Raw genomic sequence first — 23,587 nt, forward strand, 5'->3', positions numbered from 1 at the left:
GTCTAAGTTCCATAAATTAAGTATTTGACAGCAATGTAATCTGTTTCAAAAACCAATATAGAATATCTGTTGCAAAGGAAATAAATAAGCTGTAATTACCGTAAGCATAAAATTGTTTCCAGGTACGCAGGGTGCAAGCCTTGGAAAGGAGAGATGAATGTTTATACATGCAACAGTGTGACACTTTTCACCTACAATTTTTTTTCAATATCAATCTTCCTTTGTCAATGGCTGATGCAAAAATGAACCAGATATAGTTCAAAAAACAGCACCTTCCAACAGCCAGTTGGAATTAACCAAGGCAATTATATCTCATAGACAACTCTTCCAGTGGGACAGTCAGAAAAGACTGCCTTGCAGTTGTTAAGTCCGCTCTAATACTAATATTCTAAACTCTAATACTCTTAATATTTGCCTACATATGCTCTGAAACTGGAGACCTTTCTCTAGTTGTTCCTACCAAGTGGCTACAAGAATGGGCCCTCTAATTAGTAGCACTATGATCCTGGCTTTGGCGTCTCCTTTTATTGATAATTTCCACTGTTTGGGACTCCTCAGTTCAACCCTGAGCTACATATACCCTCTTATAACTTGTCTGATGAGATTTCAATCTCCTCTAGTTCCCAATCAGTGAGTTTCAAGAATTCAAAACAATTCCTGGCATCCATCTTGAAAACAGCAGGTTTATCTTCATCATCGTATTATGGAAACTAGTTGGTTTTGTTCTTTCTGTTTAGCCTGACTTCAAACTTGAACATGAACAGTTTATGATATATTCTATAGACAGCCCCCAACTATATCTTTGCTGCTTTTGCTGGGCTCCTCCATCTCTTTGTACCAATAATATAATCCATCTGATTTCTGTGTGTTCCATCGGGTGATGTCCATAAATATAGGCTCATTTTGGTTGTCTGAAAAATGTGTTTGCAATGAAGAAATCATTTAATTGGCAGAAAATGATAACTTATTCTCCTGCTTCATTTCATTTGCCTAGGCCAACTTTATTTTCTTTATTACTATTCCTAATTTCTAAATTTTGCAATCCAGTCTTCAGACATAATCAGTACACTTTGCATGTTTGGTAGATTTCAGACTGAACTTGAACATAAAATTCATCAATCTCTTCTTTTACATTAGTGTGGAGCATAAACTTGAATAATCATTACATTAAATAATTGTCCACAAAGTCTAAGGAAGGACTCACTGGAGAAGGGCCTAATGCTGGGAAAGATTGAGGGCAATAGAAGAATGGGACGACAGAGAATGAGATGGCTGGATGGAGTCACTGAAGCAGTAGGTGTGAACTTAAATGGACTCCAGAAGATGGTAGAGGACAGGTAGAGGACCTGGAGGAACATTGTCCATGGGGTCGCGATGGGTCGGACACGACTTCGCAATTAACAACAACAAATTATTTTTGGCACATCTTTCTTTACTATGAAAGCAATGCTGTTCCTTTCCAGTTCTTCATGTTCTTAATAGTAAACAGTATGATCTTCTGGCAAAAGTGTCCTATTTTGGTCCATTTTATTTTGCTGATGCCTAACATTCAATGTGTAGCTGATTTATTTCATCTTTCAGTCTATTAAGGTTTCCCATATTCCATGTTCCCATTATAATTGTCTTTGCAACTTTAGATTTTTTTTTTCTTGCATGGCAACATCAGGAAGTTGACATCCCAAAGTCTATAAACACCCATATTATAAAAACCTTTAGTAGTCTACAAGATCTTCAACATTAACTCATTAGCATTTTATCTACCTGATTTTCTTGGTAAAATACAAAAGTGGTCATCATTGCCTTGTCCTGCCACAATATGAAGTGATGACTTTCTATTGTCACTATGGTGATTATCCTTCTCCCTCATCTTTCTATATTTCTGCTGCCCAGTATAGCTGCCTATTTACTTTAGTTGGGCAGCTGGGAAGATCTTCAGGCCTTGGGTCATCTTGCAGGTGTATATTCTTGGAATAGAGATCTAGCATGTTTTGCTTATCCTTCCCAGGACTTCCATATTCCATCACAATGAGGCAGCATAATGGGACTTGGAAAGGGGTATTATTACAATTGTTTGCCTTTTTAGAACTTTGCTGCTTTGGTGGTTTTATTATTTGCTTTTTAAATATAGTTCATGCACCACTTCAAAGAACTGAAACAGCTGAAATATAAATAAATAGCCCAGTGTATTCACTTAATTGCCTCCTTATTTATTTTTATTTAACTGTGTGTCCTTTTTTCTATTCATGCAAAATGTGCTAACTGCAAATTAACAGGGATCCTTTCTTTCACCACTGAACAGATTATTCCCCTTTGCTATAATTCATACAAAACTGATGGTTAGTATCACAGCTTTCCTTGATAAAAGCAATTTTGAACGAAACTCTCCCCACATGGTGACAGCATAAGCATAGTTTCTCAGCTGGATCTGTGCCACCTTTAGTCACACACAGCTGACGTTTCCTCACCAAAACACCCTCTTCATGAACAAAAAATCTTGATGTACTGTAGCCGGTTTTTACTAATTTGAATTGCTTCTGCTACAATAAATTGTCTGTGGTTATGTTTTCATTAAATACTCAACCTAGAGTGAATGCTTATCAGCCTAATAGAAGCATTTAGAATTCTTTAGAGGTTTCCTAGGGGAGCAGAACTGACTATTGCCATTTGAAAGGATTTTTTTTTAAAAAAAATCTGTTATCAGAAAAATTACAATAAACTAAGAGAAATAGTATAATGCCTGCTGTCTTCAGAGACATGTCTTTAGAGACATGCAGATGTCTTCAGCATCTGCTCAATGCTTTGTAAACTTTATCAATCACAATTTTGTGCTTATTTTCTATGATGTTACTGGAAGTGGAGAAGGCGACCCAATATCTTAGATTCCAAAATGTTATTGAGGAAAGAGGAGAAGACCTTCCAGACAAGATGGCAGGTTTGTTGGCAGGAGCTCTGGAGACTGGCAAAGAAGAGATGATTGCTGGAATGGACGAGATATATAGGGTGCAGACAAATTATGGGAGACGACATAACCTTCCCAGAGAGGTCCATGTGAAGTTTATAAAAAAGAAAATTAGAGATGAACTATTATATAGAACACATGATGAACAGTTAGAATACGGAGGGAAACAAATTATTGTATTAAAACAGATACCAAAAAGGATGAGAGACCTCAGAAAGAACTACCTCTTCCTGACGTCCAAGTTACATCAAAGCAATGTAAATTTTAGATGGTTAACACCAGAGGGACTTATTGTGACTTGGCAAGAGAAAAGGTTTAGATTGGATACAGTAGAGAAAGCAGAAGACTTCTATAGGCAATATTGTGCTTCACAGGAAGACCTGAGGGATCTCGGAGAAGAAAGTCTTATGGTTGAAAAAAGAAGAGATATTGAACGAATGTTGGAGAAAAGAGGGACAGAGCAAAGCATGGAGGAAGTGAGAGGGGGAAGAGGTCATGATAGGCTAGAACAGCAGGGGAGAAGCTTAGAAGAGGCGAAGGAAATAAGAATTACTAGAAGCACAAAGACACGACAAAAACAGGACAATGGGAGAGGAGTATAAGATTTGGTCAACAAATATTAGAGGGTTGAATGCACCAGTAAAACGTAGGAAAGTTTTTAGTAAGCTTATTAGACTAAATGCGGACATTATCACCTTACAGGAGGTTCACATAAAAACAGATCAAGAATATCTATTAGGACAATCTAAATTAGGTAAGCTATATGTTTCACTAGATGAGGAAAAAAAAGAGGAGTAGCTCTGTATGTTAAGCAGAAGATAATTTCGAAACAAATCTATAAAGACAAAGAGGGAAGGGTCTTGATAGTTGAGGCTAAGCTGAATAAAAAAAATTATGATAATTGTTGTAATATATGCCCCAAATGGAGCTCAAGTGTACTTTTTAAAAAATCTTCATAATAAGCTGAGTAATACGGAGGGAGATGGTTTCTGTATAATCGGAGATTTTAATGCGATTGCAGATAAAACAAAAGACCATAAAAGTACGGTGGCAAGGAAAAGGGAAAAAAAATACTTCCCAAAACCTTCTTTGAGATGTGTACAGATCTTAGCTTACATGACATTTGGAGGGAAAGGAATTATGATAAGAGGAAATACACATACTTTTCTAGTAGACATAGATCATGGACCAGGATAGATATGCTATGGTTTACCAAGGAATTAGCTTCGGAAATTGAAGAAATTGATATTGAACCTAGCCTCTGGGCAGACCATAATCCGATAAGTTTTCACTTGAAAGGACAAAGAAGCAGGCCAAGATGGACTCTCCAAAGAGTGATTTTTAAAGAAAAAGAATTTAAAGAAAGAATGGAGAAAGAAATCCACTTTTTCTTTCAAGCGAATGACAATGAGTATAAATCCTTGCAGAACATTTGGGATACAGCAAAAGCATACATGAGGGGTGTAGCAATTTCGTACATGGCTAAGAGAAACAAAGAGAAAAAACAATATAGGATGAGGCTAGAGGAAGAATACAAACAGGCTGAAACACAATTTCAGAGAGATCCTGAATACAAAGGATTGAAAAACAAAATGGATTTAATTAAACATAAACTCTGTATAGAGGATTCGGAAAAGTTAGCACAAAAACTACAGGCAGCTAAGCAAAATAACTTTGAGCATGCAAATAAATCAGGAAGATGGCTAGCGTATAAACTAAGAAGGCAGAAAGAGAAGCAATGGATTATTAATTTGGAAGATGAGAAAGGAGAGACCCAGGGGGAGGAGACTATAAAAAGGGGAATTGCTCAAAGATACTATGAAAAATTATATAAGAGAAATGAGAGCGAAAATGTAAGAAGGATAATAGAATACTTAGGGAAGGTAGACATACCGAAGATTCCGGAGGAAATAAAATCTATGTTAAATGAGGAAATAAGAATGGCTGAAATAATCAGGGCTATAAATAAACAAAAGATCAATAAGGTGACTGGTCCAGATGGAATACCTGCAGAACTATATAAAGAACAACAAAGTGCACTCAATCAACACCTACTAGAAGTTTTCAACACAGTATTAACCGATGCTAAAATACCTAAGTCCTGGTCGGAGGCAAATATAATATTGATTCCAAAAGAAGAAGCGGAAAAAACACGGATACAAAATTATAGACCTATATCATTATTGAATTCTGACTATAAAATTTTTGCCTCAATAATGGCAGAGAGATTCAAAAAATACCTAGTTGATTTCATACATTCGGATCAAAATGGGTTTTTACCAAACATGCAGACTAAGCAGAATATAAGACCAATTTTAGACATCCTTGAATTTTATGAATTGCATAGCGATCATCAAGTGGCACTTCTGTTCCTTGATGCACAGAAGGCTTTTGACAATGTTAACTAAAATCAATGGATGTTGGGGGAAAATTTTTAAATGTGATAACCGCAATATATTCTGAACAATATATTCTAAATGGAGAGGCCACTGATAAATTCAACATACAGAAAGGCACAAGACAAGGATGTCCTCTCTCGCCACTGTTATCCATATATACATTAGAAATTCTTGCTAGAATAGTAAGACAAGAAGAGCAGATTAAAGGACTTAAGATCAAGAAAGAAACATACAAACTTCAAGCTTATGCAGATGACTTAGCATTTATATTAGAAGACCCAGAACAATCAGGCCAGAAATTATTCAAAATATTGGAAGAGTATGGGGATCTGGCAGGTTCGAAAATAAATAGAAACAAAACAAAGATTATCACAAAAAACATGACTAACATACAAAAAGGAAACCTCGAGGCAAAATTAGGTATACAAGTAATTTCCAAATTAAAATATTTAGGGATAGTTATTTCAGCTCGCTGCTCATCAATTAAAAAAGACAATTATGGCAAATTGGTCAAGAATATAAAAGTAGATTTAGACCACTGGAAAAATGTACATCTCTCATTACTCGGGAGAATTGCCGCAGTGAAAATGAACATCTTATCTAAAATGATATTCCTGTTTCAGAATATTCCAATTCAATTAGACAAGAAATTTTTCAAGGAGCTGAATAAATTAACCTTAGAATATGTGTGGTCTGGTAAGAAGGCAAGAATAAAATTAAAGGCATTACAGGATGCCAAAGAGAGGGGAGGTTTAGGTTTCCCAGATTGGGAGCTATATTACCAAGCAGCGGCCCTAACATGGATTAGAGACTGGATAACCTTAGAAAATAAAAGATGTTTACATTTAGAAGGTTATGACCTCCAGCAGGGCTGGCATGCTCACATATGGATGGGGCAAAGCAGAAACCACCAATATTTTTTAAGACATAAGGTTCGGCAAGAATTAATAAAAAGCTGGAATATAGTTAAACATCAATATTACACAAAGATCCCGGTTTGGCTATCGCCATTGGAGGCAGTCACATACCCCAATTTGTACAGGACAGACAAAGCTATTATATATAAAGACATCTTGACAGAAGAAGGTTATTTAAAACAAAAACAAGAGCTAAAACAACAAAGAATAGACATGGAGTGATGGTCTTATCTCCAGATACAAGCAAGATACATGACGGATAAGCAAGAATGGGGAATTAACAGACAAGATACGGGGTTAGATAAAATACTGCTAGGCCTGGAGAAAAAACAAATAAAGAATATTTATAAACACCTGTCGGAACATAAGCTATATGACGAGCATGTTAAAGAAACAATGGTGACATGGGCAATAGATCTAGGATATAATATAAATATGGATCAATGGCAGCAGGTATGGGAGCGAAATAACAAAATCACAGTGGCAACATCATATAAAGAAAACCTGTATAAGATGGTTTACAGATGGCATCTCCCTCCGGCCAGATTAGCCAAAATGTATAACGGATATTAATCTAAGTGTTGGAAATGTAAAAAAGAAAAGGGCACCTTTTTTCATGTATGGTGGACTTATAGAGAAGCACAGGTGTATTGGCATATGGTCTGGGATTGGGCAATAGAAATGACTAGGCAAAACATTCAATACAAACCGGAGACATTACTATTAGGAATACTAGAGAAAAATGTAAATAAAGAGGACACATATTTAATTATCCATATGGTCACAGCAGCAAGGATACTATTTGCTCAAAAGTGGAAAGCAATGGAAGTACCGAGTGGGGAAGCATTAATAAAGAAAATTATGTATTGCGCAGAACTAGATAGGATAACAAAAAGATTAAAAAATCAGGAAGAAACAGAATTTTATCAAATATGGAATAAATTTTATGGATGGAGGGGAAAAAATGGAGGTCACAGTAAAGATAAACTGAGATAGAGATTAGAAATGTATAGTTGTATATAGGTATATTATATGTAATTAATGTACAATATAGACTGAGATGTCAGTCAAAGACGATTTACCATGTTCAATGTTTTTAATCCTTTTTTTCTTTGTACTTAATAAAAATTTAATAATAATTAAAAAAATCATAAGATACAATTTATAAATCATAATATACCAATAGGAGAACATAGTAGAAAAGATGTGAGAAAGATCAGAATTAAAAGATGGAAAAGATGAGAAGATGACAAAGATAATAGCACAATACAGCCTACTACATGGGTAAATATCTTTAGGCATAAGACAGTGTTGTGGGAGTTAGGTGTTTAGCAGAGTGATGGCATGGGGACATGTCAAGGAGAAATTACAAAAATATGTAAACTCCAAAAATTTATTCCACATGCAGATATTTTTGTTTTATTTCATTATCATACACTAAATAAAATCTATCAACAAAAAGGGCTATGACGATATTATACACTGTATTTAATGTATCAAAGTTGGAAGACACCATAGCATTTATCTATGAAGTCTCATCAACTGCTCAGTGCAGGAATCCACATTAATGCATCCCTGTCAAATAGAAGTTGGCTTCATTTGAATCCAATGAAAGAGAGCCACTGAGCATTTACTTCTATTACCAAATTATAGCATTACCTCAAAGAATTGTTTTATAGAGAAAAACATATGAAACCTTGGGCTCAAAAAGGAAAGAGATACAAATCAAACAAATACATGAATAAAATTAGAATATATCTTCCTCTAACTTAAATATATTAATCCATGTCCTGCTGTGGAATGGTAGAACAGATCATGATTTCCTTCTGCATGACATTTGTTCAACTATTTGAAAAATGTTTTCTTAACTCCTCTTCATCTTCTTAAGGCTAAACATGGCCTGTTCCTTCAACCTTTCTTCACAGAACTTAACATTTAGATCTATAATAATCCTTACCATCTTTCTCTGAAGCTGTTCTTTTTTTTTCTGAAACTGGAACTAGACACATTAGTTGAGGTGACTGAATTAAAACTGAAACTGCATTACTTCCCAGCATTTTTAAATTATAATCTGATGCATCTTGAAAAATGTATTTTTCTTTTTTATTATCATATTATGCTGACAGTTCATATTTACTTTTTTATCACAAATTCCAAACCAGGTATTACTCATCCTGACCTTTGCACGGGAAGTAATAGTAATGCTCTATACTGCACTGGTAAGTCCACATTTATGATATTGAGTATGGTTCTAATCTCCACAACACAAGAAAGATGCTGAGGCCCTAGAAAGAGAATAGAGAGGAACAACAAAGGTGAACAGCTAAAGGAACTAGCTACGTTTAGCTTAACAAAGAGAAAACTGAAGGAAGGCATGATAGCTGTCTTCCAATACTTGAAGGGCTGGCACAGGGAAGAGAGAATAATTTTGTCTCATACCACCTGAGGATACGGCAAGGAGCAATGGCTGGAAGCTCATCAGAGGAGATCCAGCCTGGAAATGAGGAATTTCCTGACAGTAAGAATTATTAAGCAGTGGAACATCTTGCCTCAAGGAGCTATGGGTGGTCCATTACTGGAAGGTTTTCAAGAAAAGATAGGACTATTTGTCTGAGATAGTACAAGGATTCCTGCCTTGGGCAGAGGCTTGGACTAGAAGACTTCCAAGGTCCCTTCCTATTTTACGATTCTATACAAGGAGATATATGCATGCCTCAAATTGTAAAACTGAATCTTAATGCTAAGAATACGTTTTATTGCTCCCATCAGTGATTATACTAAAACAGTGTATAGTACTCCATAATAGTTGGGCAACAGATATTCATGTTGCAATTAGAAATAATCATTTTCACATTTTCTTCAACATTCTTATTCAAAGAATCCTGGAGGGGAAAAGAATTTAACCTTTACTATATTATCTAAAACTGAAATCACAATACTGCAACCGGTTTAAACCTATTCCCGAAGAGAAATTAGTAATATATCTATTAATACCTGAAACAAATTTTCAGTGATCACTTACCGGTTCATTTGTTGACAATCCAAGGGCTACATTTACTGAAAAAAGAAGAAAAGGAATTTAGCAAAATTCTTGCAGCGTTAACATCAAAAGTTCAATCAATAAAAGGAATGTGTCTTCATTGCTGAGCTATATTTTTTTTAAAAAAAAAATTGTGGGCAATGAATCAATGAGTTGTAGCTATTCTAATCCACAGCCAGTAATACTGAAAATAAAGCCTTGGGAAGCATAACCTGTATATTTTATATTTTATCTGTAATCTGTATATTTTAAGTTTAATCTTCAAGTTATTGTGTTTAACTTCAAATTATTGTGTTTAATCTTAATGCTATAACACCCAAAAACTGCATGGGATCTTGATTCTTATTTATGTATAGAGAGCATCAAATCAATGAAGTCTCATGAAGATTTATAATTCAATACAAATACACGATTTAATAGTTAACATAAACCAAAATATAAGATAAAGATTAAACACAGTAATCTGAAATCAAAAAGCAGTGGCAATTCACTAGTCATTTGAACTTAAATACCTTCCCAAAAGTTAAGACAGATGATGGCATGAATCTTAATTCTATGGGAGTCTATTTTGTAAGGCTGGAGCAATAACTGAGAAAAAGGATCTCCTGGCCTTCGTTTCCCTTACTTTACCAAAAGTGGGATATAACCCAAAGGATGACTGAGGTGGATGAAGGCAGATTTGCAGGGAGCTGGGTGCTACCTGAAAGAGCCTTGTTGGAATTACTTCCCTGGCTTGAAAAGGCAGCTTCTACATTTTTGGGGAAGAAAGGCGTTCTATGAAAATAGAACAAAATTTTAAAGATTATATTTACTTTTATATTTTTGGGGGTACAGAAAAAAAAATTCTGTTCTTTTCCTCTTTTTCTAACAACTCTACTATCATCCTATGCTGGAAGATTATTTCTTTTTCACGTTATACTTAAAAGATAGAAAAGGGGAAATGGCATTTGGAAAAGACCTTTTTCAACTTACTGAGGACATCTAGTGGCGAAAATTTAATACTGCACCCTCTGGTTACTTGGTTTGAAGATAGCTGACCTTCAAAATACTTTTGAAGAGGAAAGATAAGCTGGGTAACTGTGGGAACTGTGGGGGTGGATATTGCCTAAATTATATTAAATATAGCCTCCACAAAAAAGAAAAAAGAGACTCTTTTTAATTACTATCAAAATGGAGAAACCTCAGTCACATTTAAACTGTACACTTATATTGGAAAAGATCTATGAGGCTACTGCAGAAATATGTGCTACAATGAAAAAGTTTACTACAGAACTAAGATCCAGGGATTTCACTTCAAATGTTCAAATGGACGCCCAGGCTACATCTGACTATGGTATAAATCAAAATATATTAGAAGAGGAGTCAAAAGAGAAAAAAGAGGAACTTATTCTATCTTACAAACCTGCCATCTGCAACTTTAGAGGAACAGAAGAAGCAAAGACTGAGATTTCAAACTACAAAGCAACGACGCTTCAAGGAGGAGAGAAATAGACCTCTAATGCAGAGGATAGAATTTCCATTATTTCAAAGGCTACTGCAAGCAACAAAGATAGATCCTATGGAAACCTTCTTGGCACAGGAAAAAAGCCAGAATTAGACTGAAAAGAAAAATTTTAAATTGTGTAATGGCTTAAAAGGCAATGGTGGATTTATGGTTTGTTTTAAGGATTATGATTTTAGAGTTAGAAGCAAGAAAAAATATAAACATATATACATGAGGGTGATTTTTAGAACGGATATTTTAAATAGTTTAAGAATACCTTTTAGAATAATAAATATATTTTGACGAAAACTAGATATTGGAATTGAAAAAATGTTGATTTTTTAAATTGGGATGGTTTTAATAATTAATGGAATGTTTTAATTTAGTTAGATGGTTTTTTTGTACAATAACATAGATGTGATAAGGTATGACAATCAATTGGATGAAATTTGAAGTTTGTGTAATGAATTGAAGTGAATTAAGGTTTAATATTATTTTTTTAAGTAAGATAGCTATTGTGTAATGGAAGAAGAAATAAATGAGATTGGTGATAAAAGGAGGGATGAGAGAAATTAAGAACTAGAATATATCTGGAAGGGATACCTGAATTGATAACTTCTTGATTTAAAGTTAAATTTGATCTTGGTAATTGTAAACTGATAAAGTTTTAAAACAGGTTTAGTAATAATAGAAATTTAATTTAGAAATGGAATATTTTAAACGTATTATGTTACTTGAGGGAAATAGAGAGGAGACAGTGAATGTATTAAGTTGAGTTGTTTATTTATGTTTTCACATTTGAATGTCTGATTACCCAAACATCATGGTGTGTCCTAAGTACTTCTTTTTTTATTGAAAAGTTTTATAAAAGTTACAATATACACCCTAAAACCCACCCACCCTAAAAAAAAACCCTCTCCCTCCCCCAATTCCCAGAGCTGAGTACAGGGTAACAAATATAATAATCATATTCTAACTAACATTAACCAACTATACAAATAACCAAGTCCATAATGCGCTTTAACTCCTAAGTACTTCTTCTTAAAAATTAAAAAATCAATAAAATATATTTTTTAAAAAAAGAAAGAAAGAAAACAGTGAATTATTTTCAGCCAGGGTGCTATTTATCTGCAGTCTGATCCTAGATCTCTGTCTCTTTCTTCCTAATCATTAAGCCAAGAAATAAGGCAAGTTAGAGAAGACAAAGTATTTGTTGGCCATTAGCGGGTCAGCACCCAACACAACTAGCAGGTGGAGTATTGGATAAATCAGAAAAAAAAGGCTTCTTCTTTAGGACTGAACTTCTTAATTAGCCTTAAAAAAACTATTCCCTTTGATGCTATTCTTGTATCATTTGCTGTCTTGAGTAAATGTGTGTGTATGTATATACACACACACATATACAAAAGGCAGGGAAAATGTAATAATAGTAATATATGGAACGCACATATTAAAACGTTTCCCAACATAATATGAACGTCTTACCAGCAGTTGTGGACTTTCCTACGCCCCCTTTACCAGAAGCTACAAGCAGCACTTGCTTAACTCCTTCAATCGGCTTTTGCTTCGGAAGCCCTCTAGCCATGATCTTGCTACGCTTGTCTTGGAGGACACCATCCTTTGTATTTGATGACTTTAAAGAAAAAGCAAGAATGTACACGTTCAAAGGCAACCTAAGAAAATGTCCCATCTCACAGTTAATTGCCTGCTATTTTTCTTGAACCTCTTACAATTCCATAACTACAGAATCATTACTGTTGCATATGATAGCAAGTCAGGTATCACACTTATGCAACAAGCCAGACAAAAACCTGAGCATTAAAAGCCTACCATTTTTTTCAAATTTGCCGCCACTAGGTTTAGCCACCTTATGGAGAAGAGATTGCCAACCATTTATCTTGTTCGAAATTCCCTTCAGTATTAACAGGAGTTATTCTCGAGCAGCTCCCCTACAGTTTTCAGCGAAGGAAATTGACAATAAGCAATTCACCACTTAGGTGAATCTGACAACTAAGAGTTAAAACGATAGAGTTACATTCTGCGAGGAGCCGCTCGCCTCAAATCTTACAGGAAATGAAGGAAACTAAGCCGGAAGGGTCACCCGTGAGAAACTGATACATAACTAGACACTTCCAGGCACCAGTTCTTGATAAATTACTTCCGGTACAATAAAGCTAGAGCGGTTCTTTTGTTTTTTATCTCGAGGAACTATAGAGTAGACTCTATTTGCTAGAACGGCACTTGCAGAGGAAACACTTCCCGCGTTTCCCTTTGCTCACTGCGTTTTATTTCATAGGTTTCTCACCCTTGGCAACTCAGCATAGTGGCTGATGAATTATTGGAGTTAAAGTTCACACATCTTAAAGTTGTCAAGGTTGAGAAACACCGATTTAATGGGTTACTTCCTTAAGGGTCTGGAATCTTTTAAAGACTGCGAGGGCAAAACCTTTTCCAGCTATTCCCATCAAATATTACAGCTGTGGAAGGATGTACACAAGAAACCTCGTCTGCGTTATTGGAGACTTTCCCCACCAGGTCTCCTGAGAATTAGAAAAGCAAACCTCTCGAGGGCCCAGTAGGCATCTTTAGGACACAGGCACAGAAGGGAAGGGTCCTCCGGTCATTCAAACCTATTCAGAACGCAGTAAAACGTGTTCACCACTTTTTCCCAACGGGATTGGAGCCACGGTGAGATTGTTCCCACAACATTGCAAGAGGTGTAACCCCCAATATTATTAATCTCTTAAACAGCCTGCTATAGCATCAGTTTTAAATTGCTTTTTAAAGTTTTTAGTTCTTTTTTATACAGCCCACCTTCTCCTCCCACTTACACAAAAAGCAAGTGACCTAGCACAGTTGTGCTAGTTTACCCAAGAAAGGAAATACATTTTAAAAATGATTGGAAGGACTGCCTGCTGCCCCTTATGTTGCTTGGATGTAAAACATGGAGTCAAAAAGAATAAATTTTCCTCTAAAGTACATGACATTTATGGTAGAGGACAGGAAGACCTGGAGGAACGTTGTCCATGGGGTCGCGATGGGTTGGACACGACTTCGCAATTAACAACAACATGAAATTTAAACATAGCTCTTTGGGTAACCATGTTTTTCCCATAGTAACTAGATCAAAGATTGAGAACTATACCCGAAATGATGTCCCAAAAAAGTCTGGGTCAGTTTCCTAACTCCCATCAGAAAACAAAACCCTTTTTCAGCCTCCTATTAAGTAGAGTGCTCTATAGGCATCCCAGGTATTTCTTGCCTTTTTTAACCAGAGTCCTGGAACCAGCTTCACTTATTTCCCCAAATTTATTGTAATCCTCTTGAGTTCCATAAAAATGCAGAATCTTTTATTTAGTCTTCCTTTTTTCTTTCAGTCATTTGATTGTGTCACAGAACATTTAAAAGAGACTAAAAAGAGTTGAGTTTAATATTGTCCCATAAATGTGTCTAATTTACAAAACAGAAGGAACCAGTTAGATTCTCTTGTGTTGTCAAGCTTTGTGAAATAATTCTAAATTCAGCTACTATTTTCAATGGACAGTTTGTACTGCTTTCTAGTTTTGTACATGTGTGAAGGCAGAGAAACGAATTGTCTCTAAACGAGTCTATAGCCATGGGGTACAGAGAAAAGAATACAGAAAAGAAGTGGGAGGAGTTTTCATCTTGGAGGAGGAAGTGGAGGAGGTGCTTGAGAAAAAGACTAGAGGCCGCGTTTGCGTTCCTCTGAGTTGCCCGTTTGTGTGTGTGTGTGCATTTATGGCTGACCCAAACCTGAATCCACTAGCTCGTGTGCTTTTGCAACAGTGTCTGCACGCGCAGCTGCAAGTGAAGCCTGCTGAGCCGGATTCCGAAGCCAGATGGGTAGAGGTAATATTAGCATTGCGAATCTTGCCGGTTGATGGCCAAATTCTTTGCTTTCCTGCATGCTTGTATCACTGTAATCCTACAGACCTGTCCCCGAGATCCGCAGTTCATATCGCTATCTTTCAACACTGCAAATTAGATTTTCATGTTGTATATAATCTGCCTTCTTGAAATAAACAGGAACTCGTAATATGCATTATTGCAGTAATCCGTAACGAATTTTTCATAATACGGAAGTACTTCACCTGGTTATTAACATGCCTGCCCTCTGGTGCCCAAACTAACTTACTAGAAACATTTCCGGCACCGAAAAATATACTTAATGGTTTAGGATTTTACCGCATGTAAAAATTCGCTTGCTTTGACCAGTGTGACATCTACTGACATAACTCGTTAAGATTGCACATGTCTCTTCTGCAGCTTGTGGTAAATCCATTGAATGATATTTTCAAAAATATGTAGGCACCTTCTGATTTTTCTTATGCAGTTGATAGAAACAGCAGCCATATGTTTATTCTGAGCATATTTCAAAATACGTGTAAAAATATGATACAGGTCTTTAGGACGTCTGGAACATAAAAATATTTAGTACTTTGTCACTAAAATATACTGTATTTCTAAATGTGTGATATTTGGAATTTCAATAGGGAAGACTTCTAATTTAATCCAGCATAAACTCTTAGTTTCCTTTGTTTTAAAAATGAAGCTTTGGCATCCTTAGCATGCCAAACAAAACAAACAAAAACACAGAAACACGAACATTTTATCAATGTATTTTGAAATAAATTATTTTTCCTGACTACTCAGTAATCAGGAATCAAACCTCATTTAACTTGGTGAATCTTATTTGTTAATCGAAATTTGTAGGATTGTGCACCTGTACTATTTGGACTCAGAATATTGTTTTTAAATTACAGTAAACAGTAAAACACACTCCAAATCAATCAATATATAACAATACTTCAATATATGTTTGTCATTTTATATAGATCCAACGTGGTCTTATTATCTATGTATGTTTCTTCAAAGGGGCTGGTGAAGATATTATTCCCAAAATGGGTAGGTTTCCAAATAAAATATTCTTAGAACTAGTGATTAAAAGCAGTGTATGTATTGTGTTTGTGTGCAAACAAAAGTTTGTTCTGTGAGAAAGGTTAACCAGGACAGACATTTCCTTCTAAACTACAATTGTACCTATGTCCAGTTCTTGTTAATAGAGGCAATGAACATCATTAATAGAATTCCTATATTTATCTTTAGATCTAAGTATCATTGATATGTAAATTTAATTTTTTAAACTAATTTTTGTATGGTTTGATTTGGAAATAAACAGGGAAGTGGCAACAACACAATTTTATTTATTTTTATTTATTTATTACATGTTTATGCCACCCATCTCAGTCAGGTGATTGTCAGCTGTTTACAGGTTATAAAACAAGAAGAAAAAAATCATTAAAACATTAAAACTACACAGATTAAGATTTTAAAAACTATACTAAAACCAGAATTAAGAGATGGATGGGACGGGGATGAGATTTTCTTACCTCATCAACCACTTCCAGCAATGTGCTGTGCTGTGCTGTACAATTCCTCTTCTAAAAGTACAGATAAGGCCAAAATCCTTTGTTGCTTCTGAGGCCCTATATCCAATATTGTATAAAACGCACTCAGCTAAATCATCGGCAAATGCTTTCCATCTAGAAGCATCCTTTGGTTGGCTTTGTAATTGCTTCCGACACGAATACAACAGGCAGCTAAATCATAGGCACACAATTTACTTGTCAGTGCCAAAAAACTCCACAAACCTGAGCCAGTCCAATTTTCACTACTATCCAAGCCTGCAGAAGTTAGACAAGTACCTCTGTTTTTATAGTTTTTAAATTGTTTTGACAAAATCAATTCATATATATTTATTAATTAAATAAATAGGAAGTAGTCCTTAGAAATAGTTTAGTTAGACCTTACTTCAACTAGTAAATAAATATTGAGAATGGCATCTCAATATTACAGATAGTTGTTTGAAAAAGGGTCATGAGACTTATTGTTTGCTGGAGAGAAACTTTTAGAGAACAGTTCTGTGTAGAAAAATCAATGCTTCAGGGAGCCAGTAGAGGGAACTAGCATGTAAATAAATGTTCTATTTGAGCCGATATAAAAAACTTCACACTACTTGCATTTCAATTTATACAGTAGGTGCTGTCATCGCTGCATTTGACCATTAAGAATTGATGCATGAATATTTTCATTTGTTTTCTCCTCCCTGTTCTTTCCTTTGCATCTTGTTTTTTAGACTATGTGAGCAGGACCTGTATTATTTTACTGATCCACAAACTTGTTCTTTTAAGGTTTTTTTATACTAAAAGCTAAAGTATAAATGTGTTCAATAAATAAATATAATTTAAACATGCATTATTGATAATGTATGATATGTTTGAACCTGCTAATCAATAATTCTCCCCTATTGTCTTTTTGTAGTCAATACAATCCTGAATGTGAAATTAAGCGAATGTGAAGATGGCAAATATGTGTCTGTTTTGGATTTGCCAGGCAACATACTTGTAATACCACAAGGCACACTGGGTGGTAAATTGAAAGGAAGAAGAATGCAATATCATGCTAACATTGAAAAAGAAATTGGGTTAGAACTCTATTCCCAGTTTGTGATTCAGTGTGAAAAACAACTGGCTGCTAATGTCAAATGTGCAGAAGCTGATGTAGTCCTGAAGCATGGCACATATGGAAACCGACAAGTACTGAGAGTAGATACAAATGGACCTTTCACTCATCTGATTGAGTTTTGAGAAATATGCGCTACAGGTAACAATATCCTTAACTTGATGCTAATGTTTGTGTGCAAAGAAAATAGAAACGTCTACCAATAACTTAGGTCCACATGGATATATTTCTTTTGTACTCTAGAAAGAGTACAGAGAAGAGGAACAAAGATGATCAGGGGACTGGAGGCTAAAACATAAGGAACGGTTGCTGGAATTGGGAATGTCTAATCTAATGAAGAAAAGAATGAGGGGTGACATAATAGCAGTGTTCCAATATCTCGGGGGCTGCCACAAAAAAGAGGGAGTCAGGCTATTCTCCAGAGCACCTGAAGGCAGGACAAGAAGCAATGGATGGAACCTAATCAAGAAGAGAAGCAACCTAGAACTAAGGAAAAATTTCGTGATAGTTAGAACAGTTAATCAGTGGAATAACCTGCCTCCATAAGCAGTTAATGCTCCAACACTGGACGTCTTTAAGAAGAGGTTGGACAGCCATTTGTCTGAAATGGTATAGGGTTTCCTGTCTGAGCAGGGGATTGGACTCGATGACCTCCAAGATCCCTTCCAACATCATCATTATTACTATTAACTACATGATCTTATATTTCTTCTTTATCAAACTTTGAAAACAAACAATAATTCTATCACTAAAAACAAAAAGCTACAACAGAAGGTTGTTTTGGTTCATGAATGTTTTCATCCAACTCTTAACCTATATAGTTTCTTTTCTGCCCACACATACTTACACACACACACACACACACACATACACAAACACACATGCACACTGTACACACACCCTATTAACCCTATCTATATACACTTACACACACACACACACACACACAGAGACCATATATTTCCTATTACGTCTAACCTATATTCTATTACTATAACAAAATTTCTTCTGCTGTACACTAGACAGTTTGATGACTTTGGGCAAACCATTTCTGAAATCTTGACAAAAAAACTGCAGGGTCTTGTCCAGGCAGTTTCCAGGAGACTCAGAGGTGCATGTATGCACACATATATATTTTTTTAATAAATAGAAAAAGGATAATTAGAATTTTGATTTTGAAAAGTAAAAAAAAGGTCCAAATAAGGTTTATTATGATTAATTATAATAAACCTTACCATGGAAAAGTGCTTTTTAAAAATCTTGAACATGATAGAATGAGACTTTGAAGGTTGGACACTAAATATTAAAATTAAAGGAGAATAACAAATGTGATTTACTAATACAGAATGAAACAAAATATTTTAACATTGGATATATTGAAAGACATTTTTGAACCAGGGACCTAATTTTAAGCAGACCTAAGTCTGCTTCTTAGATAGTATTAAAAATGGTTTGTAAGAGGAACAAGTTTTACCTGAAAACATTGAGACCTATTTTAAAGTATATTTAGTAATGGCAGCCTACAAGAATGACATAGAAAAAGATGCTATACTAGACTACAAAGGAAACCCGCTTATGTCTTATTAATTAAAAGAAACATACAATAAAAATTAAGACAGTGACCAGGATAATTTTCCTACATTGGATTTACAAAAGAGACTTCAATCAATCAGAATAGAGCTGGAAGGGATATTGGAGGTCTTCTAGTCCAACCCCCTGCTCAAGCAGGAGACCCTATACCATTTCAGACAAGTAACTGTCAAGTCTCTTAAAAATCTCCAGTGATGAAGCAAGCTGTTCCACTAGTTAATTGTCTTCTTTCCTTGATTAGTTTCCATCCATCATTTCTTGTCCTGCCCTCTGGTTCTTTGGAAAATAAGTTGACTCCCTCCTCTTTGTGGCAATTTCTTAAATACTGGACTACTGCTATCATGACCTCCCCTTCCCCAGTTCTTCTTTTCTCTAGAGTAGCTAAAACCAAATCCTGCAACCGTTCTTCATATGTTTTAGTCTCCAGGCCTTTAATCATCTTAGTTGCTCTTCTTTGCACTTTTTCCAAAGTCTCAACATCTGTTTTGAATGAGATGACCAAAACTGGATGCAGCATTCCAGATGTGGCCTAAGGCTTTATAAAGCAGTCCTGATACTTCACATGATTTTGATTCTGTGTCTCTACTTATACAACCAAGGATTGTATTAGCTTTTTGGCTGCTGCTGCACACTGCTGACCCCTTTTTAAATGATCATCCACTAGGACTCCAAGGTCCCTCTCACAGTTACTGTTTTCGAGCCAGTTTTGCCTAATCTGTACTTGTACTTTTGGTTTTTCCTGCCTAACTGTAAATCCTTGCTTTTCTCCACATTAAATTTCATTTTGTTGGATAGGGCCCATTGTTCAAATCTGTCAAGATCTTTTTGGATCCTGAGCTTTTCTTCTGGGGTGTTGGCTATTCCTACCACCTTAGTGTCTTATGCAAATTTGGTGAGTTCCACTTCTAGCTGCTAGAAGGGGACGACAGAGAATGAGGTGGCTGGATGGAGTCACTGAAGCAGTAGGTGTGAACTTAAATGGACTCCAGAAAATGGTAAGAGGACAGGAAGACCTGGAGGAATGTTGTCCATGGGGTCACGATGGGTCGGACATGACTTCACAATTAACAACAACTTCTAGCTTTGAAGAATTTTCTTAGAAAGCACAAAGAAAAAATAAAATTCTAAAACATCATTTGAAGATCAAGGTTGTTAAAAGTAAAAATAAGGAATATAAAGTTGGTTTATTCAATGTTTATTAATGTTAAAACAGATACATTGGTATTTCCAGTAGACTTTTGTTGATCAGGCCTAAAATGACAAGACTTTAGGGATTTATTAAATATTTAAATTAAATGAGAACATTTAAATGTTCCCATATTTAACTAAATTATTTAATTAAGCATCTGATTCCCATATTTAATTTTTACTTCCCAGATTTATATGTGAAGAGGAGATAATTTGTCTTCTAAGGCATGTCAAACTTGCGATGTCACATGATGTTGCACGACATATCAGGACTTTTTCCCCATTGCCAGCAAAGGGGTGGGCACGGTTTTGGCGTGACGCATCCAGCCCGTAGGCCAGCAGTTTGACATACCTGTTCTAAGGTGATAAATTACTAAAATTATTTATATTTGTGATAAAGTCACTTCTTTATATATTTCTTTTTCATTACTACATTCTTATTTTCTTATGCATCTTTTCTTACATTTTTTTGTATTTTTATCTTTGCAATTATAATTCTTAATAAAAATACTTTTTAATTTTGGAGATTTTTGCCATGACTTTTGGCAGGATTATGGCATCAATGGATGCTGGATTGTAGCATGATCAATCTCTTCTTTTCCTAATAAGGACCTAAATTCCACCTGTCTCCTTTGTTGATGCATTCAGGACATAGGTATAACTTCTGTAATTCTTGGCTTTCAAATGAATAAATTGAAATAAAATATGGTTCTCACATTGTCTCCCTCCCAATGCTAAAATTGACTCATGATGGTAAAGGGACACTAGGATTTATCTGAATGAAGTTCAGATTTTTAAAAATTGCACTGCACATTTGCTCTTTGGATCATTCTGGACTTGCAGTTCCTACTGGAAAACAGGTGGAAAGCAGGTGGAGGCTGTGGTAAGAGAGCCTTTGACCAGCTCTGGCCAGTTGTTGCCTTTTCTGCAATTAGAGGCATTGATTATAGTAACTGCAATAACTCATACCCTTGTCACTTGGGTATGAGTAGTCATAGTCATCTGGACTATATAGAACAGGAATGTCAAACTGCTAGCCCACAGGTGGGACGCGTCAGGATGAAACCGCGCCCACGCATTGCCAAAAATAGGGGAAAAGCTCCGATACGTCGCACAACATCACATGACGTGAGTTTGACATGTCTGATATAGGTTGTCTTGAAACCACCTGAAATCTTTGGCTCACACAGAACCTGTCATGCCTATTATACCAATGGTATGTCATTGTTAAAAGAGCAATAGTTATTGATTTGTTTCCAAATGCAATTCAAGGTGCTAGCTATAACCCAAATATTTGGAGGCACAGATTAGCATCTTTCAGGCTGTTTGAAACAGAATCTGCACATCCAAGCTGTACAAATGAACTAAACGCATTTTGTGAACAGAGGCTGTCGTATTGTGTTAAATGCCATGGTTCTTCACATAATATGCTGAGTCATGTTTAGATAGAGTTTATGAATTTATGATCTATGTTCAGTGACACATTAACTCATCACAGAATTCACATAACAGAAATGACATTTAGCTTGGCAAGTCTTATGAACGGGATTCAGGTTTGAAGCCACTGAGAAATTCAAGCAAGGTGGAGTGACTTGCCTTTCAAGCTGAAAACTGGGCCCGTTTCCAAGAGCGCATTGAAGCACAAGTGCTTTCTCAGCCCAGCTGGGAAAACAAGAGACCCCCACAGGATTTGAGGCTTGAAAACCAAAGTAAACAGCTTCGTTACAGTACTGAAAAAAAAAAATCAAGCCATTCCTCAACTTCCAGTTCAGGATAATTGAAATTTTAAAAGATGTACAGCACCCACGCTTTAGAGTAGACACAGGGAGGGTAACTGTGACAGGAGCGCCACAGAGCGTGGCCGTGCAAGTGGCTGCAGAGAAGGAGTCGCGCAGGGAGGAAGAACGAAATCAACAACTTCCCTTTAGGTCTGAGAAAGCAGCTTCCCAGCGTTGCTCGGCCGCTTTGGCGGAGGGATCGGAGCCGCTCGATGGCTCCGGGACCGATTAGGCGGCCCTAAAAGCCAATTCAAGCGGAGAAGGGGTAAGAGGACGAAGGTGGCCCCGCCAGCAACTCCTCCTCCTGACTGAAGGGAGCGTGCGGGTTTCCCCGGAGAGGCAGAGGCGGAGGGCGAATTCCGATCCCGGCGCGGTGGCAGCCGGAGCAGAACCCCGCCCTGTGCCGCCAGCCCGCCAGCTTTCCCCTGGCAGAGGCTCCCTACAGGCCGGTCAGTTTCCCTGAGTTGTCGGAGCTCCTCGTTGCCCTCCTTTTCCTGGTGCCGGACGGGAGAGGCTGGCTGGGCTCGCCCACTCGGGAGGCGGCGGCTGCAGATGGGTGAGAAGAATCTCTTTCCTTAGGGAGCGTTGGCGGCTGGCAAAAAGCGTGCCGAGCTTGGGGACACGTCAGGAGAGAGAAGCCACATTGTTAACTCAGTTTAACTGATGCGGGGGAGAGACGGCGGGCGGCGAGAAGCTCTCCAGGGAATGATTGTAACTAAAGGTAGGCGCTCATCGAAACTATATAGTGTGAGTGATATGTAATCGAGGAAGAGATGTAAAAAAAAATTAAAAAGAGGAAGAGGTGTAAAAAATAACTTTTTAAAAGGTTATGGATCAATGCATGCCAGACTCTGTTAAATGGGAATAACTTTTTTTAAAAAAGAAAAATCTCTAGGTCTGCAGCCCAAGGAAAATACATTTGGGGGAAGTATGAATGGATCTGATACTGTACTGTGGTTCCTATTTGCAGAATTAAAATATTCAGCAAATATTCCAAAACAGGGTGGTTTTTGATTGTTGATGTGTTATATTCTCTCTCTCTTTTAGTTTCTTTGATATTCAAAGTAATCCATTATGAATATGGAACAGGATGATGCTTGTAGTTCTGGGTACCTGTAGAGATTAGGGAGGGAGAGGGAGGGAGGGAGAGAGAGAGAGAGAGAGAGAGAGAGAGAGAGAGAGAGAGAGAGAGAGAGAGAGAGAGAGAGAGAGAAGTTACCATGTGATAACACAAATGCTATGACTTGCATACTTGTATCCGATGTAAGGATGGAAATAAGTTATAGCATTTGTGTGATGATATAGTATACATGGCATCATTTTGGAATTCACACTTTGCTGTAGACCCTGCAAGGGTATAATTTTAATAACTATGGAATATGTTCCAATTTGTAGTAATACAAGAAATATCAGTATAAGAGTATTTCTATCTCATGGAAGGGTCTTTGTGCTCTCTGATCTTGGTTGTTCTCCTGCAGACATTTCATTACCCAACAAGGTAACATCATCAGTGACTAACACTGATGATGTTTTCTAATTGGATAATGAAATGTCTGAAGAAAACATCTAAGATCAGAGAGCACCAAAGACCCTTCACAACAAGAAATATCACACACACACACACACCCTTTATCCTGTTGCTTCATATAAAAGTTAAAGGAATCAAATTTGAAGTTATGGAAGTTTTGAA

General features: G+C 36.4%; 3 protein-coding genes across 9 annotated transcripts in view; 2 read left to right on the plus strand and 1 right to left on the minus strand.

Moving 5' to 3' along the window:
- Positions 1-12,888, minus strand: part of NUBPL (nucleotide binding protein like) — a 73,837-nt gene extending 60,949 nt beyond the window's left edge. Inside the window, exons 1-3 of one of the 2 annotated variants that reach the window (XM_039351885.1) lie at positions 12,629-12,888; positions 12,284-12,431; positions 9,298-9,332 (exon numbers count right to left, since the gene is read on the minus strand). In XM_039351885.1, the coding sequence (XP_039207819.1) occupies positions 9,298-9,332; positions 12,284-12,431; positions 12,629-12,691 (246 nt within the window). In that variant the 5' untranslated portion in view covers positions 12,692-12,888. Of the gene's footprint in view, positions 1-9,297; positions 9,333-12,283; positions 12,432-12,628 lie in introns of those variants that run through there. The other variant, XM_039351887.1, reaches the window with a different exon arrangement.
- A 1,591-nt stretch (positions 12,889-14,479) lies between these two features.
- Positions 14,480-20,467, plus strand: DTD2 (D-aminoacyl-tRNA deacylase 2). Of its 3 annotated transcripts, XM_039351894.1 has the most exons (4): positions 14,480-14,668; positions 15,655-15,724; positions 17,141-17,482; positions 20,309-20,467. In XM_039351894.1, the coding sequence occupies exons 1-3, from the start codon at positions 14,558-14,560 to the stop codon at positions 17,464-17,466; spliced, it is 507 nt and encodes a 168-aa protein (XP_039207828.1). In that variant the 5' UTR covers positions 14,480-14,557; the 3' UTR covers positions 17,467-17,482; positions 20,309-20,467. The 3 variants fall into 3 exon arrangements, with proteins under 3 accessions (XP_039207828.1, XP_039207827.1, XP_039207829.1); XM_039351893.1 differs by lacking the exon at positions 20,309-20,467 and having other exon boundaries at positions 17,141-17,702; XM_039351895.1 differs by lacking the exons at positions 14,480-14,668; positions 20,309-20,467 and adding an exon at positions 14,707-15,091 and having other exon boundaries at positions 17,141-17,702.
- Positions 20,468-20,524: 57 nt separating this feature from the next.
- Positions 20,525-23,587, plus strand: part of HEATR5A (HEAT repeat containing 5A) — a 78,463-nt gene continuing 75,400 nt past the window's right edge. For 2 of the 4 annotated variants that reach the window (XM_039351889.1, XM_039351892.1), the window contains exons 1-2: positions 22,171-22,346; positions 22,477-22,618. The gene's annotated coding sequence lies outside the window, so the exon portion shown is untranslated. The other 2 variants (XM_039351890.1, XM_039351891.1) reach the window with 2 other exon arrangements.

The sequence above is a fragment of the Crotalus tigris genome, unplaced genomic scaffold (assembly GCF_016545835.1).
Source record: "Crotalus tigris isolate CLP2741 ecotype Arizona unplaced genomic scaffold, ASM1654583v1 scf7180000018371.15429387391:27106975, whole genome shotgun sequence".
Lineage (NCBI taxonomy): Eukaryota > Metazoa > Chordata > Lepidosauria > Squamata > Viperidae > Crotalus > Crotalus tigris.

Coding starts and splice junctions, on each gene's coding strand:
- DTD2 (XM_039351894.1), top strand. CDS start 14,558: ATGGCTGACCCAAACCTGAATCCACTAGCTCGTGTGCTTTTGCAACAG. Junction 14,669..15,654: donor CCGAAGCCAGATGGGTAGAG/GTAATATTAGCA, acceptor CATTTTATATAG/ATCCAACGTGGTCTTATTAT. Junction 15,725..17,140: donor AGATATTATTCCCAAAATGG/GTAGGTTTCCAA, acceptor GTCTTTTTGTAG/TCAATACAATCCTGAATGTG.